This window comes from Gossypium raimondii, chromosome 8 (genome assembly GCF_025698545.1).
Source record: "Gossypium raimondii isolate GPD5lz chromosome 8, ASM2569854v1, whole genome shotgun sequence".
Classification (NCBI taxonomy): domain Eukaryota; kingdom Viridiplantae; phylum Streptophyta; class Magnoliopsida; order Malvales; family Malvaceae; genus Gossypium; species Gossypium raimondii.
In genome coordinates, this window is record NC_068572.1 from 38143108 (window position 1) to 38162815 (window position 19708).

The 19708-nt window shown below is 33.5% G+C and overlaps 1 protein-coding gene across 1 annotated transcript; it reads right to left on the reverse strand.

Moving 5' to 3' along the window:
* Positions 1-15267: 15267 nt before the first annotated feature.
* LOC105791374 (uncharacterized protein At5g41620) lies at positions 15268-19136 on the reverse strand. Its single transcript, XM_012619420.2, has 3 exons — positions 18671-19136; positions 17563-17685; positions 15268-17024 (listed from the first exon to the last, which is right to left on the reverse strand). The coding sequence occupies exons 1-3, from the start codon at positions 18797-18799 to the stop codon at positions 15504-15506; spliced, it is 1773 nt and encodes a 590-aa protein (XP_012474874.1). The 5' UTR covers positions 18800-19136; the 3' UTR covers positions 15268-15503.
* Between the last annotated feature and the right edge of the window lie 572 nt (positions 19137-19708).

Genomic DNA, 19708 nt, shown 5'->3' on the forward strand with positions numbered 1-19708 from the left:
ACTCATTAATATTTAATTCCATATCTTATTTAACCAATAAATCAATTTCTACAATTTTTGGTGATATTTCAAACTAACATCACTTCCACTATTCGAATCTGTTCTGTTTCATTTCACTCATTTACATAACATTGCAACAATTTATTTTGTAAGCACAGTACGAAACTTCATCACTCCAGTTACTCTTTAGCAAATTTTCACACTTCAATCACATACTCATATTTGTTTATCAATACTCAAATCCCGTTGAACACGTTGGTATAATAGCGAATATTTGGTGGTTTACACATAGTACCACCCGTGTAATTATTATCATTCAATACACGTAGTAGTCTTCACATAGTACTACACACGTGATAAAACTTTCCGATTCACGTAGTAGCCTGCACATAGTACTACACATGTGACCAAAGCCTTCCGGTACACATAGTAGCCTGCACATAGTACTACACATGTGACCATTATCTATTGACACACGTAGTAGCCTGCACTTAGTACTACACACGTGTTTATAGGCACTTTATTCAAGCCTTTCTTATTCGACATTACACGAGATTCTTACTTTTAAGGATTTACAATTTATCCGTACACAAATCACAATTTCAATATTTCAGGTCCAATCCCATAACAAATTTAATAATTCAATTCAACTACTTCACTTATTACTTGTCAATGATATATCCACAATTCAAGCAAATTTTAATCGATTCAACTATAAATTCTAAATTTCTAATTGTTATATAACTATTTCATATTACACCATTTCTCATATATTATAACAAAATATCAGAAATAGTTATAAACTTACATATTACTTACCTCGGTGCAAAATATAGGAATTTTGCAATTCAATCCACAATCTTTTCCTTTCCCTTATCGAGGTTGATTCTACGTCTTTCTTTATCTATAATATCAAATTTATCTTGTTTAATATTCACATTATCAAAATAATCCTCGACTCAACTTTTGACAAAATTACAATTTTGTCACTAAACTTTTGCGTATTTACATTTTTGCCCCAAAGTTCGAAAATTAAATTTTATTCCTTATTATTATGTTTTATAACATGCTGAACACTTTTCCCTTCTATGGCAACATCAAATTCTCACTCTAACTCTTACTTATGAACATTAAATATTTTTACCGATTATGTTATTTTGCTCGGTTTCACTTAAAATCGACTAGCAAAAGTTGTTTAACATGAATTCTAGCTTCATATTCTTCCATAAAACATCAAAATACATACATTTCACACATGGGTAATTTTTTCAAATTTCAACCCTAGCTCAAAATAACAGTAGAAATAGATAAACCGAGCTACAGGAATCTCAAAAATGCAAAGAACATTAAAAACGGGGCTAAAATGAACTTACAATCAAGCCTGAAAGTGGCCAAAACCCTAGCTATGGAGTCCTTCAAGTTTCAGCAGCAAGCAAATATGATAACACCATTTTTTACATCTTTTTCTCATTTTAATTCTATTTATTTACTAAATTACCAAAATGCCCTTACTTAAAAAAATCCTATTTCACTTATTTCTTGTCCATTTTTGTCCATCACTAACTAATGGTCTAATTACCACATAAGGACCCCTAGTTTATAATTCTATAACAATTAAATACCTTTAACAAATAAAACTCAACTTTTGCACTTTTTACAATTTAGTCCTTTTCAGTAAATTGAATGCCCAAACGTCAAAATGTTTTAATGAAATTTTCACGAAATTTTTTCGTGAAATTGTAGACCATAAAAATATAGTAAAAATAAAATTTTCCTCTTAGAATTTGTGGTCTCGAAACCACTGTTCCGACTAAGCCCTAAATCGGGCTGTTACAACTCTCCCCCTTTAGAGATTTTCGTCCTCGAAAATCTTACCAGAAAAGAGGTTTGGATATTGTTTTCTCATAACTTCGTCCGATTCCCATGTAGCTTCTTCCATTCAATGTTTTTGCCACCACACTTTCGCTAGCTATATTTTTACTCCTCAATTGTTTGACTTTCCGAGCCAGAATCTTTATCGGTTCCTCCTCGTAAGTCATATCCGATCGAATTTCAATTTCTGTCGGAGAAATTATATGTGAAGGATCAGAACGATATTATCGTAACATTGACACATGAAATACATTATGTATCCTTTCCAACTCTGCTAGCAAAGCTAACCGATAAGCCACGGGTTCAATCCTTTCGATAACTTCATATGGCCCAATAAAACGTGGACTCAATTTAACTTTACAGCCAAATCTCAAAATCTTCTTCCATGGAGACACTTTCAAAAATACTTTATCGCCCACTTGAAACTCAATTTCTTTTCTCTTTAAATCCGCAGATGACTTTTATCGGTCTGAAGCAGCTTTCAAACAATCACGGATTGCTTTCACTTTTTCTTCAGTTTCTTTCACCAAGTCAACCCCGTGAATCCGTTTCTCACTGAGATCAGTCCAATACAAAGGGTTTCTATACTTACGTCCATATAACGCTTCATACGGTGCCATTTGTATACTCAAATGATAGCTATTGTTGTAGGCAAATTCAACCAATGGTAGATATTTCTCCCAACTACCTTCAAATTCTAAGACGCAACATCAAAAATGTCTTCAAGAACTTGAATTACTCTTTCAGATTGTCCGTCAGTTTGCGGATGGAATGCAGTACTAAAGTTCAATTTTGTACCCAAGGCTTCTTGCAACTTTTTCCAAAACCTCAAAGTAAACCTCAGATCTCTATCTGAAATAATGGACTTAGGCACCCCGTGCAACCTCACAATTTCAGCAACATATAACTCCGCCAACTTGTCAAGTGAGTAATCAATACGTACCGATATAAAATGGGCTGATTTCGTCAATCTATTAACGATTACCCAAATAGCATCTTTCTTCCTAGGAGTCAGAGGCAAACCCGTCACAAAATCCATCGTGATTCTGTCCCATTTCCACTCAGTAATCATTAATGGTTGAAGTAGACCCAAAGGTACTTGATGTTCAGCTTTTACTTGTTGACAAATCAAACACTTTGATACAAATTCAAAAATATCCTTTTTCCTACCCGGTGTAACAGCCAGATTTTAAGCCTAGTCGGAACAGTGGTTTCAGGACCACAAATCTGATGAGAAAAAAAAATTTATTTCTTATTATATTTTTATTGTATACAATTTCACGGAAATATTTCGTGAAAATTTCGACGTTTGAGCACTCAATTTAGTCAAAAAGGCTAAATTGTAAAAAGTGCAAAATTTGAGTTCTAGAAGCTAGAGGTGTCAAATTTCTATGAAATTTTAAATTGAAGGTCCTTAAATGGTAATTAGAACATTGGTTACGTTATGGACAAAAATGGACATGAAATAGGTGAAATAGGATATTTTTAAGTTAAGGGCATTTGGTAATTTGGTAATTAAAACAAATTAAAAAGACAAAATAAGGCCAAAATCATCATCTTCTCCATGACTGATGGCCGAATATCATGTGGACTCAATGGCTAGGGTTTTTTCATTCTTTCAAGCTTCATGGTAAGTTCGTTCTAGCCCCATTTTTCTTGTTCTTTATATTTTAGAGTCCCGGTAACTTGTTTAAGTTATTTCTATCATTAATTCGAGCTAGAAATTATGTTTGAAAAATTACCCATAGATGAAAAGTATGAATTTTGATGTTTCATGATAGAATATGAAGCTTAGAATTATGTTAAACGATTTTTGCTAAATGATTTTCAGCGAAAACGAGTGAAACGGTATAATTGTTAAAAATTATTATTGTTCATAAGTGCACTTTAGAGCAAGAATTTGGTGTTTCTATAGAAGGAAAAATTGTTCATCATGTCATAAAACATAAGAAAAAGGAATAAAATTTAATTTCCAAGCCTAGGGGCAAAATCGTAAATTTGTGAAACTTTAGGGGCAAAAATGTAATTTTGCCAAAATGTAATTTTGCCAAAATGTGATTTTTGGACTGGATTGAATAATGTGAGTGTAAAATAAGTTAAATGTGTTATTATAAGTCAAGAAAGACAAGGAATTGACTTTGCTTAGTGAAAAAGAAAAAAATGAGAAATAGTGAGAAATTTCCCGATTGAATATTCGGAATAAAAAGGGATACGAATGAAGTGATAGAAATGATCACATGTGTGACATGGACTGTGTGTAGGTCACTATGTGAAAGTGAAAGTGATGGTCACGTGTGTAGTACTATGTGTAGGCTACTACGTGTACCGGAATGAAAGGTCGCATGTCTCGTACTATATGCAGGCTACTATGCGTACTGGATAGCTTCGATCACATGTGTAGTACTATGTGTAGGCTACTACGTGTATCAGATATTAATGGTCACGTGTGTAGTACTATGTGAAGGCTACTACGTGTATCGAATGATAATAGGTAAATGAGTGGTATTATGTCCAAACCACCGAATGTTCGCTATTATACCAACATGTTTAACGGGATATGAGAAATTGCAAACCAATAAGAATATGTGATTGAAATGCGAGGAGTTTCTAAAGAGTCACTGGAGTGATGAAGTTTTGTACCGTGCTTACAAAATAAATTGTTATAGTGTTATGTGAATGAGTGAATTTGAAACAGAACAGATTTGGATAGTGACAGTAATGTTAGTTTGAAAAATAACCAAAAATTATAGGAATTTATTAATGGTTGAGTGAGATATGTACTTAAATATTAATGAGTCTATTTTTACATAAAAGAAACAAAGCAAGCAAAAGAGTTATTCATTTTGAGATATTTGAATTTTAGTGGGGCAAGGTCGGATTGATTTCGGAATCCCCTGTTCTGACTTTGGAAAATAATTAAAAATTGTAAAAAAATAATTATAAGTTATAATTTATATGATTAGAATTATTAATGAGTCTATTTTCAAAGGAAACAACTGAAAATATCATCCGAAATCTGTACAACGAGATAATTTGTTTTTAGTGAAGAGAGGTCAGAGATGTTGAGCAGTGAAATAGGGGAATCTTTAAAGAATAAATTGTACTAATTGGCCAAGTAAAAAATTCTGAAAATTTTATGGTAATAATAAATGTGAGTCTAGTTTCAGGGAAAATTAACGGAACTTAATTTGAAGCTCTGTAGCTTCGGATAAAAATAATTTAGTAACTCTGACTCAAATAGATAGCTATGAATTTAAATATAAGTGAATAGTGAAATTATTTATAATGCTAATTAAGCATGTTTTATACATAAAGGATGTGGAATGGAGAGGAGGATGAGGATAATAAAATGTATGAATTAATTGTGTATAAATGGTCATATGTCTGATTATAATCGGTAAATGTTAAATTGAATGGTAAATATGTATTGATCTTGAAGGACTATTGCGGTATTGAAAAGCAATTGATCAAATGTTTAAGAAATTTAGTCATGATATTTATGCGTGTGAAAATAATGATATATGGATGATTATATCATTGAGGTTGCATTGATTAATTCGGTTTATGTTATAGAAATGTCAAGAACATTTGTCTTTGATATGTGATGATCATGTAATGCCATGAAAATTTGTTTATTTGTGTGGTTTAAAATGTATCTATATTTTGTTATATAACTTATTTTGTAATCTATTTGACAAATGATAAAAATTAATTCGGTTACTATGTGAGGTGAATTATGATTTGTGAAGCATATCTATATTCGGCAATAATGAATAAAATATATTTATGTCATGGGTGAATGGTTAAACACTTGGGTTAGTATAAAGTGTATATTTAGTAAGGTTTGTTGGAAAAGAAATAACAGTTTTTGTTTATATCAAATAGAGAAAATTTGTACTATCTTTGTGGCTAATTTTGTTAGCTTTGTGGGAGATGAATGGATAATGTATATATATGTGACAATTAGCTTACTAGATAGTGAGTAATTGATATATTACATTAGTTAAAAAGGAAAATTTGACGATATGAGAATATGTAATGATACGGGTAAATTCAGGTACTCAGGACGAATTCAACAAGTAAGTGAAAATTTATAAATTCATACGACGATGAAGTGAAAGATTGTGAGTATATTTAGCCAAGAAAACCCTAATTAACGACTCGAGAATAACAACTTGAAAGTTTTAATTTAGATGAAATTTTACGACTTGGTTTACTACGGTTAAAAGTGTATATGTTCTGGTAATACCTCATACCCTATTCCGGCATCGAATACGAGTAAGGAGTGTTACACCCGGCCACCAATACAATTTCTTCAAATCATTATACATTTTCGTACTACATGGGTGAACTGATAAACTACCATTGTGTGCCTCATGTAAAATTGTCCGAATCAACTCATCATCTTTCGGTACACATATCCTATCTCGGAACATTAGACAATCATCCGATCTAATTCAAAAGTTTGAATCACAACCTGATTCACACTGAGATCTCTTGACTTGTAATTCACTATCATTCTTCTGAGCTTCACAAATTTGCTGCAAAAATAACGGTCTAGCTTTCAACTCAGCCAAAATTGAACCATCCTCAGACAAAGCTAAACTCGTATCCATGGTTCTCAAAGCAAACAAAGATTTTCTGCTCAAAGCATCAGCGACTACATTTGCCTTTCCTAGGTGGTAATCAATAACTAACTCATAATCTTTTATTAATTCAAGCCATCTTCGTTGTCGCAAATTCAAATCCTTTTGATTCATCAGATACTTCAAACTTTTATGATCAGTAAAGATTCGGCATTTCTCACCATACAAATAATGACGCCAAATTTTTAAAGCAAAAACGATAGCAGCTAATTCCAAGTCATGCATCGGATAATTCTTCTCATGTGGTTTCAGCTGTCTCGAAGCATAAGCTATTACTCTACCTTCTTGCATTAGCACACATCCAAGACCATTCAACGATGCATCACTGTAAATTATAAACTTTTTCCCTGTCTCAAGTTGCACCAACACCGCGCCTCGATCAATAACACCTTCAATTTCTCAAAACTTTGTTGACATTTATCAGTCTATTCAAATTTGACATTCTTTTGCAATAACTTAGTCATAGGAGAAGCAATCATTGAGAATCCTTTAACAAAACGTTTATAATACCCGGCTAAGCCCAGAAAACTTCTAACCTTGGGTACATTCTTTGGCGGCTCCCAATTAACAATTGCTGAAATTTTACTCGGATCAACCCGAATACCATCACTTGAAACTATGTGTCCCAAAAATCTGACTTCATAAAGCCAAAACTCACTTTTACTAAATTTAGCAAGTAACTTCTTCTCTCTCTAAATCTTCAACATGGTTCTCAAATGCTCGACGTGCTCGGATTCATCTCGAGAATAGATTAAAATATCATCTATGAACACCACCACAAACTTATCCAAATACAGTTGGAAAATTTAGTTCATCAAGTCCATAAAAATATCCAGAGCATTAGTTAAACCAAAAGGCATCACTAGAAATTCGTAATGTCCATATCTCGTTTTGAAAGCAGTTTTTGGCACATCTAACTCTTTAACTCTCAATTGAATGTAACCTGATTTCAAATCAATCATTGAAAACACTGTTGTTCCCTTTAACTGGTCAAACAAGTCATCAATTCTTGGCAACGGATACTTGTTCTTTATAGTGACTTTGTTGAGCTGACAATAGTCAATACAAAGTCTCATAGAACCATCTTTCTTTTTCATAAATAACACAAGAGCACCCCAGGGAGAAAAACTCGGTCTCACAAATCCCTTATCTGTCAACTCTTGTAACTGAGATTTTAGTTCTTTTAATTCTGTTGGAGCCATTCTATACGGAGCAATAGAGATCGGTGCAGTCCCAGGTAACAAATCAATAGCAAACTCAACTTCTCTAATTGGAGGTAATCCAGGCAATTCCGCTGGAAACACATCCAGAAATTCACAGACTACTGGAACTGATTCAAGCTTCGACTCAGTCATCTCAGTGTTTAACACAAGCAAGATAAGCTTCACACCCTTTTCTCAAATATTTTTGGTCAGACATGTGCGAAATCACCATAGGCAATTTATTTGTTTCATCTGTTTCAACCCGAAGAATTTCACCAGTTTCACATTTCAATTCAAAAATTTTCTGCCTACATTTCACGTTGACATCATGCAAAGTCAACCAATCCATCCCCAAAATAACATCAAACTCATCAAATGGTAACAACATCAAATTTTTCGAAAAACAATGACCTTGAATCATTAAAGGGCAATTCTTGCAAACCTTATCGACTAACACATATTTGCCAAAAGGGTTTGACACTTTAATCACGGATTCAGTAAATTCAACAGGCAAATTCTTATTAGATACTAAATTCACACAAACAAAAGAATAAGTAGACCCGGGATCACTCAATGCAATAACATCAGTGTCATAGAGAGAAAATGTACCAGTAATCACTTCGGGAGATGATGCATCCTCTCGAGTACGTATAGCATAAGCTCTAGCAGGTGTTCTAGTTTCTGGTCTCACAGCTTGTATCTTTCATTTCACTTTTACTACTAGCTCTATTTCCAGTATTTCTCGGTGGTCTACCTTTGCTAACAGTATCACCCAATCTAACATTTTGAAAATTTTCTTCTTCAACTTTCTCAGGGCAATCTTTAATGTAGTGTTGTCGAGAACCACACTTGAAACAAGCTCGGCTAATTAACCAGCACTCACCAGGATGTTGCCTTCCACAATGTTGACACTCAGGTTTATTAGACTTCACACTACCCACACTTGCTATTGAAGTAGCTTGAGCTTTCAGATTCAAATATGATTTCCCACGATCTCGGTAAGAATACCCAGTTGAAGCAGTCGATCGAGAATTCACTTCTTTGAACTTCTTTGACTGATTTTGGAATGACTTACTCATTGGTCTTTTTCTTGCATCCCGAGCCTCAATCACAGCTTTTCTCTTTTCTTTATTCAATTCTTCAGCCTTGCAAGCTCGACCAACCAGTACCACAAATTCTTTCAGTTCCAACATCCCAACAAACATTTTGATATCTTCATTTAACCCATCTTCAAACCTTTTACACATAATAGCTTCTGTGGGCACACACTCTTGAGCATATTTACTAAGTCTAACAAACTTTCTTTCATATTCTGCCACAAACATTCGGCCCTGCTTTAATTGGAGAAATTCCTTACATTTTTTATCGATGAACCGTTTACTTATGTATTTCTTTCAGAACTCCTCTTGGAAGAAATCTCATGTAACCCTTTCTTTCGGAACCACAGATACTAATGTTTTCCACCAACGATATGCTGAATCTTTCAGTAAAGATATGGCACATTTTAAACATTCTTCAGGAGTACACGATAATTTATCAAATACCCGGATATAATTTTCAAGCCAAAATTCTGCCTTCTCGGGATCATCATCTATGTTAGCCCTGAAATCTTTCGCCCCTTGTTTTTGGATTTTATCAACTGGGAGTTTACTCAATTTTACTAATTCAACACCTTGTGAAGCTACAAGAATCGGTTGAGGAATAGGAAGGGGTGGAGGAGGTTGAACATTCGGATTTGCTCGAATAAACTCTGTGTACCAATTATTCATCATATGAAGGAAGGCTTCTTGAGCCTTATCCTGACTATGTGTTTCAGTTCCATGTCTACTTTCCTTAGGTGCAGTCCCTTGCGCGGGAGCCGGTGCATTGCTTTCTACATCATCCGCTACAACTCGGTCGGGATCCATTTACTATATAAAAACACAATTTTAAATTGTCAAAATCATCACACTATCACAATATATTTATGGTATGTATAGATAGACTTTCACACATATTTTTTTAGTCTGAGAACCGGCAAAACCGTAGCTCTGATACCACTAAAATGTAACACCTCTTACCCGTGTTCATCATCGAAACAGGGTAAAAAGTATTATCAAACATAAAATACATATTTTCATACAATCGGAGTTTTTTTTCTTTTTTATAAAATTTTTGACATAATCCCTTTTACAAATGTCTAATCCCTCCTGCAAATTGTTAAAATGCAATCTCAAACCAATTCAATATTTTAACTAACATAGCTATATACTTAAACATAATTAAATCATTCACGACATTCAAAGTAACCTCGCTAGCATTTTTTTAAAAACCTATCAATTAATATACATTAACATCTTAAGCTAAGTAGTAATTAGTATATATATACATCACATTAACATTAAGTCTTCTATACATGCCATAATTCAGAAATATTGGTTTCAAAACACCAAAAGATGTAGATAGTATGGATGATCCCCGACTCTGTCTGAATTCCGAGATGATTTATAACACTATAAAACAAGAAAAAAGAAAGAGAAGTAAGCATATAGCTTAGTAAACACGTATGTAATTGATAAAAAAAATTTAAAACATGTTTCCATAGATAACATAATTTTAATCAACCATAAATTTGATATTTATTCAAATCCCAGCAACTCTTTTTCTGCATCGCAGTCACTAAATTATTTTTATCTGGAGTTACGGAACTCCAAATTAAGTTCCGTAAATTTTTCCTGAAACTCGACTCATATACCGTCTTATCATAAAATTTTCAGAATTTTTAACTTGGCCAATTAGTACAGTTTATTCTTTAAATTCATCCCTATTTCATCGCTCAACATCTCTAATCTCGCTTCACTAAAAATGAATTATCTCACTGTACAGAATTCGAATGATATTTTTGTTTGTTTCTTTTGAAAATAGACTCATTAATAATTCTAAACATATAAAGTATATCTCATAATTATTTATTTTAAATTTTTAATGATTTTTTCAAGTCAGAATAGGGGATTCTGAAATCAATCCAACCCTGCCTCACTCAAATTCAATTATCTCAAAATATACAACTATTTTGCTTGATCTGCTTCTTTATAAGAAATTAGACGCATTAAGCTTTAATTTCATATATAATTCAACCAATAACTTAATTTCTACAATTTTTGGTGATTTTTCAAACTAACATCAGTTCCACTGTTCGAATCTGTTCTGTTTCAATTTCACTCATTTACATAACATTACAACAATTTATTTTGTAAGCACAATACGAAACTTCATCACTCAAGTTACTCTTTAGCAAATTTTCACACTTCCATCACATACTCATATTTGTTTATCAATACTCATATCCCATTGAACACGTCGGTATAATAGCGAATATTCGGTGGTTTGCACATAGTACCACCCATGTAATTATTATCATTCGATACACGTAGTAGCCTTCACATAGTACTACTCACGTGATCAAACTTTTCGGTTCACGTAGTAGCCTGCACATAGTACTACACACGTAACCAAAGCCTTCCGGTACACATAGTAGCCTGCACATAGTACTACACATGTGACCATTATCTATCGATACATGTAGTAGCCTGCACTTAGTACTACACACGTGTTTATAGGCACTTTATTCAAGCCTCTCTTATTCTGATAGTCCCACAGAGATTCTTACCTTTCAAGGATTTACACTTTATCCGTACACAAATCACAATTTTAATATTTTAGTCCAATCCCATAACAAATTTAATAATTCATTTCAACTACTTCACTTATGACTTGTCAATGATATATCCACAATTCAAGCAGATTTTAATCAATTCAACTATAAATTCTAAATTTCTAATTGTTATATAACTATTTCATATTCAACCATTTCTCATATATTATAACAAAATATCAGTAATAGTTATAAACAATTTATTAATTACATATTACTTACCTCGGTGCAAAATATAGGAATTTTGCAATTCAATCCACAATCTTTTCCTTTCCCTTATCGAGGTTGATTCCTCGTCTTTCTTGATCTATACTAGCAAATTTAGATTGTTTAATATTAAAGTTTATCAAAATAATCCTCGACTCAACTTTTGACAAAATTATAATTTTGTCCCTAAACTTTTGCATATTTACATTTTTTGCCCCAAAGTTCGGAAATTAAATTTTATTCCTTATTCTTATGTTTTATAACATGCTGAACAATTTTCCCTTCTATGGCAACATCAAATTCTCACTCTAACTCTTACTTATGAACATTAAATATTTTTACCAATTATGTTATTTTGCTCGGTTTCACTTAAAATCGACTAGCAAAAGTTGTTTAACATAAATTCTAGCTTCTTATTCTTCCATAAAACATCAAAATACATACATTTCACACATGGGTAATTTTTTAAATTTCAACCCTAGCTCAAAATAACAGTAGAAATAGATAAACCGAGCTACGAGAATCTCAAAAATGCAAAGAACATTAAAAACGGGGCTAAAATGCACTTACAATCAAGCTTGAAAGTGGTCAAAACCCTCGCTATGGAGTCCTTCAAGTTTCAGCAGCAAGCAAATATGATAACACCATTTTTTACATATTTTTCCATTTTAATTTTATTTATTTATTAAATGACCAAAATGCCCTTACTTAAAAAATCTTATTTCACTTATTTCTTTTCCATTTTGTCCATCACTAACTAATGGTCTAATTACAACATAAGGACACCTAATTTATTATTCGATAACAATTAAATATATTTAACAAATAAACTCAACTTTTGCACTTTTTACAATTTAGTCCTTTTGACTAAATTGAGTGCCCAAACGTCAAAATTTTCGAACGAAATTTTCACGAAATCTTTTCGTGAAATTTTAGACCATAAAAATATAGTAAAAAAAATTTTCCTCTTCAAATTTGTGGTCTCAAAACCACTAAGCCCTAAATCGGTCATAAGCCCTAAATCATGAGACTCATATTCTAATAACTCATTTTACAATAATTCATCAAGACTAAACAATGTATACATGCTTTAATAACTCACAAGTCTAACTTATATATTCACATGCATTCATACGTTAAATGATAATGACCCAAACTACAATTACATACACAAATTACCATGATAACATACTAACATTTTCTTAAAACTTAAATGAGCTCATTTAGCATATTATTCACATGTTTATGCATCTGTCTCACATCGTATTATCACAATATATAAGATCACATTTAAACAATAATTTGGCACTTGAGGCTATGAAACATAAAAGTGGGCTCTATCACCACACATCGAATACAAGGATCTCAAACACACCAATTAACTCATAAAGTCAAACATATCCCAAAAAGTGAAGCATAAAGCTAACACTCTCCAACACACCAAACATATCTCGTTGAATGGAGCTTAGCTCACATTCCCTTATCTCTCCAACCTGTCCCAAGGCCTCAATGCCCAAAAACACAATAGATATAGGTGAGTACTCACATTTAATTGCACATTAAGTGCCACAATAATGCTTATTGAGCCATTACATATCCGACCCCATATGTGTGCATTAAAATCAGTACATCATATATCACATACAAGTATTCTCACATATTACTTGTCATAATAATATTACATTCCACAATTCAACACATATATTCTTACCGAAATTTCGCTCGCTTTCGCTACACATTTGCATTATTAGCGTCTCATTATCTGTTATTTGGCATGTATATAAGGCCCACAACACAACACAATTCACAATAGTTATCACTCATGTCTCATATGACAATATCGCATCATAATAATCAATCCACAATTATTCATATAATCACATAATTGCCAAAATAAAGCAAGGGAAATAAAAAGCTTACACTCGAAACTTAGGATAGGGGTTTATGCTATTCTTAAGCTTCCAATTAACACTATGAATCGTGTTTACAAGTAGCGATTCCAAACACTCACCGTCCACGCTTTCACCTAGATGTCGAAAGTTTAAAGTAGCTTTTCCATGCCTTTTGCCTTACTCGAAGAAAACTCCAATGGTTCCGATGCTTCACACATAATAACCACACAACATACACAATCAATTAGCAGCCAAAGACTCACCTAAACCAACCAAAAATGCAAGCCTAAGTTATATCCCTCATGAAATTGAAATTTCGACTAACAAACTTGAAACTCAAATATCTTTATCTTAAATCATTCTCATTACCTATAATTGATTCCAATCATCTATTTATGCATCTAAGAACAATTCCTAACCTTAAAATTGCTCAAAACTATGCAGATTCATGGATCCGAAATTTCAACATACAATGGCAATTTTCACAAAAACTCAATAAAAGGTTGGAAATCTTCAACGAAACTTAAAGTAAGTTTAGAAACCTTCTAATCATGTTAAAACTAATTGAAAAACACTTTGAAACCATGTTTTACCCAAAATCCCAAAATCCACAATTAACGATCCAATTTTTTATTTTTATTTAAAACATGCAATTTAACAGCTAAAAACTCAATTTAAAGGATCAAATAACATCAAAAAATAATTAGGAATCGAATCGTTACCTTAGTTGACAAAAAATGAAACATTTGATTGAAAACCTGAAAAACCTAAAAATTAAACAATGGAGAAATCTATGGTATTCTTGGATGTTTTTCTTGAAATACTATGGAGATTTATGGCTTGATGAATGATAGAAATTTAAGGAATTAAGTTTGGGAATCAAAATTGAATGAGAGGAGCTTTGGAATGCAATGGACGGCAAAACGAAAATAAAGAGAAGAGATTAATGTGAATTTTATAAAGATGAAAGGGAAAATAGGGTGAAAATTAAAATTTGGTTTAATTTCCTTTTAAAAACTCATAATTCAAACCCTTTTACAAATCAGCCCTTATTTCAAAATTGAAAGTATTTTGAACATTATTTTCAAAAATTGTTTTAATTTCTAAAATGACATAGGCAAAAACATATCCAAATACCATGCTAATGAAATTCCTAAGCTCACTAGAGCTAAAATTTCTATTTTACCCTCAAAACTTTTAGGCCTAATTTTGGGGTGTGACATTAGGAGTAGGTCACTATGCATGTGCTAATTGATAATATAAGATAGATGCAAATTACGACGATTTACCAGATCTATTTATTTGATTGAGATGAGTAGACTGTCTTTGTTAATCCGTAATAGGGGTTATGAATCTGTCGGTATGTTTTGTAAAGCATAAATCCACATACAGCTACATTATCACCTATTGTGTGGTTGTAGGAATGTTTTTAGCCGATTATTTGTTTATCTTTTCTTTGAATTTTTGCACTATTTTACCAAGTGTTATTTGAAAAGTAAGTGTGTTATTTAAATTATTTAAGGTGAGTGATAATACTTTAACTACCAGAGTTTTAAATCCATTATTAAATAAAATCATTTAACAAAGCTTCGCAAAATAAAATTAATAAATCTCAACTGCATTAAAATATAAGATTTCACTCCTTATTTTGCTCTCTTTAAATACTATTGTTGATTTACTTTGTTCTATCTTTGTCGCAACATCAATTGGGGAGACATGACACATAGCAAACTGTGTGCCTTTGCAAAAATGCATGCAGCCAAACACCTATTTATGTTTATTTCACCCAAAATATAGCTTTAGCCAAACTGATTCGTGACTATGTTGTGTGATATTACTTCAATATACAGACATACAAAGAATCCAAGAATTACAGATGACCGAAGATCATGACATAGCAACATGCGGATTCACATAACATAAATCCGCACTGCAAGCAACACATGCAGAAGCAGCCAATCCAGCGAGCTTTAATCGTCAGCTGATTATTCTATGACTTACCCTTGAATATTTTTAAACGTGAACGTGGCCCTTTGGACCTTGCTTCAAGAAGCTTGGCCTTCAAAGTGTTCTCCTTCGTTCCTGGAGGTAGCTTTGTTGAAGACTCTGATTCATCTAAGTCAGGGGATGTGAATTTTGTCATCCATTGCCGCACTGGGCTCAGCTGGTTCCTCCGTGCCGGGAAACTACAGGAAGCCTCGCCACAGTCGTTTTCAGGATTTATATTCCCACCTTCCGACAGTGCCATGTGATTTCTTATTAAGTTATCCAGTACATAATTTGAGCTCAATCCATGTATCTCATCAAGCTTATTTTTTCTTCCCTCGCTGCCATATTGGGTGGCTTCATCATTTTCAAACTTTTGTGACACTGTTTTTTCAGTGGTGTTCCCTATACCAGTGTCTTCCTGTGCCGAATCGGCCAATTGAGATTTTTTATTTCCATTACACATAGCTCTCGCCATCTTTTCTTCGAACTTTACTTGTAAACTGGAAGGATGCCGAGTTTTACTCTTCTCGTGAGATGGAGGTTTTTTCTCTGCATGATTTGATTTTATTGTTTCTTCAAGATCACCATTTAGAGCTACATCTTTATGTGATTTGAGGTCAACATTGTTTGGCTTATTCAGCTCAAAACAATTCGAATCACTGCTGGCAGAATCTTCCTCATCACAAACATCTTTAGGTGCACTAACTGCATTTAGAGGTACAGATTCAAGCGACTTCCTGCGATCCTTTCGTGATAAATAATTAGAACGCTTAGAAACAGAAGTACTGATCCGTTTAGCTTGAAGGAAAGTCTCTATCTCAAAGCCTAATTTGTCTATCATTGACTTCTGTTCATGGAAACCCGACTGAGCTTCTTCCGGCTTGATCTGCATTCGCTCATCAAGCCAAGATTCAGATATATGAAGAATCATACGATCACAGTCAGCTGCTCCATCCCAATCTTCATCAGATTTCTGTCTAAGACCATGCACCTCACGTTCATAGCTTTTTATTCCCCTTGCAAACTCATCACAAAGATCTTCCAAAAGCTTCCTTGATTTCCTTTCTCTTTCAAGGTCTTTCAAGGCATTAGACAGAGAAACTTTTATGTCAGATACTTCCCGAGCTAACTTCCTGTGTAGACTCTCTGAACGTTTTCTTAACTTTCTTTCATCTTCTAGTTCATCCCTCACAGACTGTACAGCAGCGTGAATCCGATCTTGCTCCTTACTCTTCCTAGCTAGTTTGTCTTCAGCAATCTGCTTCATCAAATCATCAATTTCATGTCGATCTGCTTGTTGATCTCGCAGTAACTCCTTAATCCTAACACGAGCATGATCTAGTTCCATCTTCAATGCTTTTATCAATGAGATATTCGATACATGTTGTTCTTCCAGGCTCCAAATCCGATTCAGTACTTTTAACAGCTCTGTAGACGTTTTGAGATTATAATGCGACTCAACAACCCTTCCCCTAAAATCCAACGAACTGCTAGGAGTGACTGCAGGATTATAAGGTGCCACCTGAAAAAGTGGGGCATCTCAAATCTCTGGATGGGTCAGAAGTGAAAATTAAATGGGAAAGACCTAATAATCAAACCATGAAATTGATATTTAACATAATAACACAAAAAGGAAATCAGTGTGAAGTTGAAGATAGTCCGAATTTATTCATAAAGATTTTCATCTTAAACAAACTCTGAAATGCTTTTTTAAAACAAGCATGCTATGGCAGGAATAAAACATAAGTAATAATTATTATATCACAAATGCCCAACCATGACATCTATCAACTTAGAACCTAACTCAAAAAGAGTCAAATTTGAGACAGAGACTAGAGAGACATAAATCAAAGTCAGGCTATAAGCCTATAACTGATATGAATCCACTTGGTCATGGCTTAAGCTAAGCAGGACTTGTAACAATCTTTCTTACCCGAACTCAAATTCCAGGAAGTTTCAGTTGAAGTAGCAATTACAGAAAGGAAAAAATCATCTTTCCTATTCCATATTTATTCCCCAGATAGTACATCTTTTAAGTAGGAAGTCGAAGAAAGTTTTACCTCCATTGAACTGCCATAACTTGCAGGAGATACAGGCTGAAGGGCATTATTATTTTCAATTGATCGATGGTGTTTCATAAGTGTTTGTGCAACATGCCTCCTCAAACTACTAGCACTCTCCGGCTGATATAAGAAACAAAACAGGAATATAGGTAAGAGAAGGCATTCCTTCCACCTCTGGTAACTCTATATCTTCGTTTTACAGAAGTGGCTGAAGACATTGTGTTGAAGCCAAAAACAACTGGATTAAATCAACTAATACTTCATTCATTGTTGAGTTTTTTAAGTAATAATTATCAATTCAATGGCTTTTGGTCCTCATTAGGGTACAAGAAATACTCAATGGCCGATTCCTTCAAAAAGTTTCAAGCTTAAGACTAATTACAATCAAACATGAAGCAGCATCCAACTACCAAATAACTGCATCAAACACCAACGGGTTTATGCTATTAATAGACAATTGTATGCTTTGTTTTTTCGATAATATTAATTTAGCAGACAGAACAAGTTAGTATATAACAAATTAAAATGCCGGCATTTAATGATGATTCTAAGATCCTACTAAGAACTAAGTTGTAAATTGGATCAATCAGAATCACTAATGACAAAACCAATTACAGAGATGAAAGTATAAGACTAAGAGAAACTCTCCATTCTTTTCCAGGAAAACCTTGAACTTGTTCATGTTTAATCGTATACAAAGCCGCACTAGATTTTGAACTGAATAGAACGCTTGACAAAGCAATCTTTCCAACAATAAGCGACTAAATAATAAACAAGAGGGCATTCAAAGCAAATAATCAAACTAAAAAACACACTCTATAAACGGGAAAACAAAGCAACAAATTATGCAGGAGAATAATCAAACAACCAAGACCAATAATATGAAAGCAAAAACGTAGCCCTATTAACATAAACTGTAAGCATCACAAAGCATGTAGTTAGATGGGAAAACAAGTCTCATTTACCACACCCAAAGTTCCAAACCCATCTCACCAACTAACAGATAAAATATCCTTCAAAGAAAAATTAACATATAAGTAAAAAAAAAAAATACATTGACACTACTAGTGCATAAACAGAAATATCAAACAAGAAAAGGAAATACCTGGTCAGGATCAGAACTGGGGCAAGGATCAGCCAAGAAGTGAGAAAAATCAATGCCCTTGTCCTTGAAAAGGTTGTTGTGACGGCGTTGATGGTAGCGGCCATTAGTGTTGTTAGCACCTCTATGCATTTTAGGTTGAGGAGGCTGAAGGAATTGGTAAAACTCCCAGAGTGAAGCAGCTAGCTTTCTTGCAGAAACAGCGGCAGGAGGGGAAGGGGTGGTGGTGTTATGATGAAGTTGAGCAAAAGGGTGGTAAAGTCTCCAAGAGAGGAGTGGAGTAGTGGGGCCCCTTCCTTTCCTATTCCCTACCAATAATACCCTCCTACTCAACTTTTTACACAAATTTTGCTTCTTTTCTGCTCCCAATTCTCCACCTTTTTTCTGCTCTTTTCATCTCTCCTTTTCTTTCTTTCTTCCAAGCCTTCAAAAGGGTTTTAATTAAAAATTAAATACAACTGTTTTCTTTTCTTTTCTTCTATTCTTTTTCACTTACCCCCCGCCCCACATGGCCATGGGGTCTAGGTTCTAGTCTGAAATTTAATTTGGCTCTTTACTGTGGATATTCTGTCTTTTTCTTATTTATATCTAAACTGCTTTTGGGTTCTGCCTCCACCTTGCAAGTGAATAACACACTGATTGATCATGGACAAGAAAATGTTGGAGGGTAGTGAATTGGATGTATTAAATCGTTTGGCAAAAAAATTCGATGTTTCAAGTTAAGGTTTTATGCGAAAAATTAATTTTAAATAAGAGATTTGATTTGGCCTATTTCAAATCAAATCCATCCCATATAAATTATGTGATCTCGAAGAATTTCATTAAAAAAAAAAAGGTCGATTACCTGTCAAGCAATACGCTTTGTGATTGCACCAAGCTAAGGGAGCTGTAAAAGTAATAAAAGAACCTTTGATTAGGGTGGTTACTTACTGAAATAGGTTTAGGGAAAAACAATGTCTACCCATCCAATCCAACCATCAATCACGGTTATGAAGGGGATTGTTACAGTGACCAACTCTTATTAAACCAAGAAATGTCATT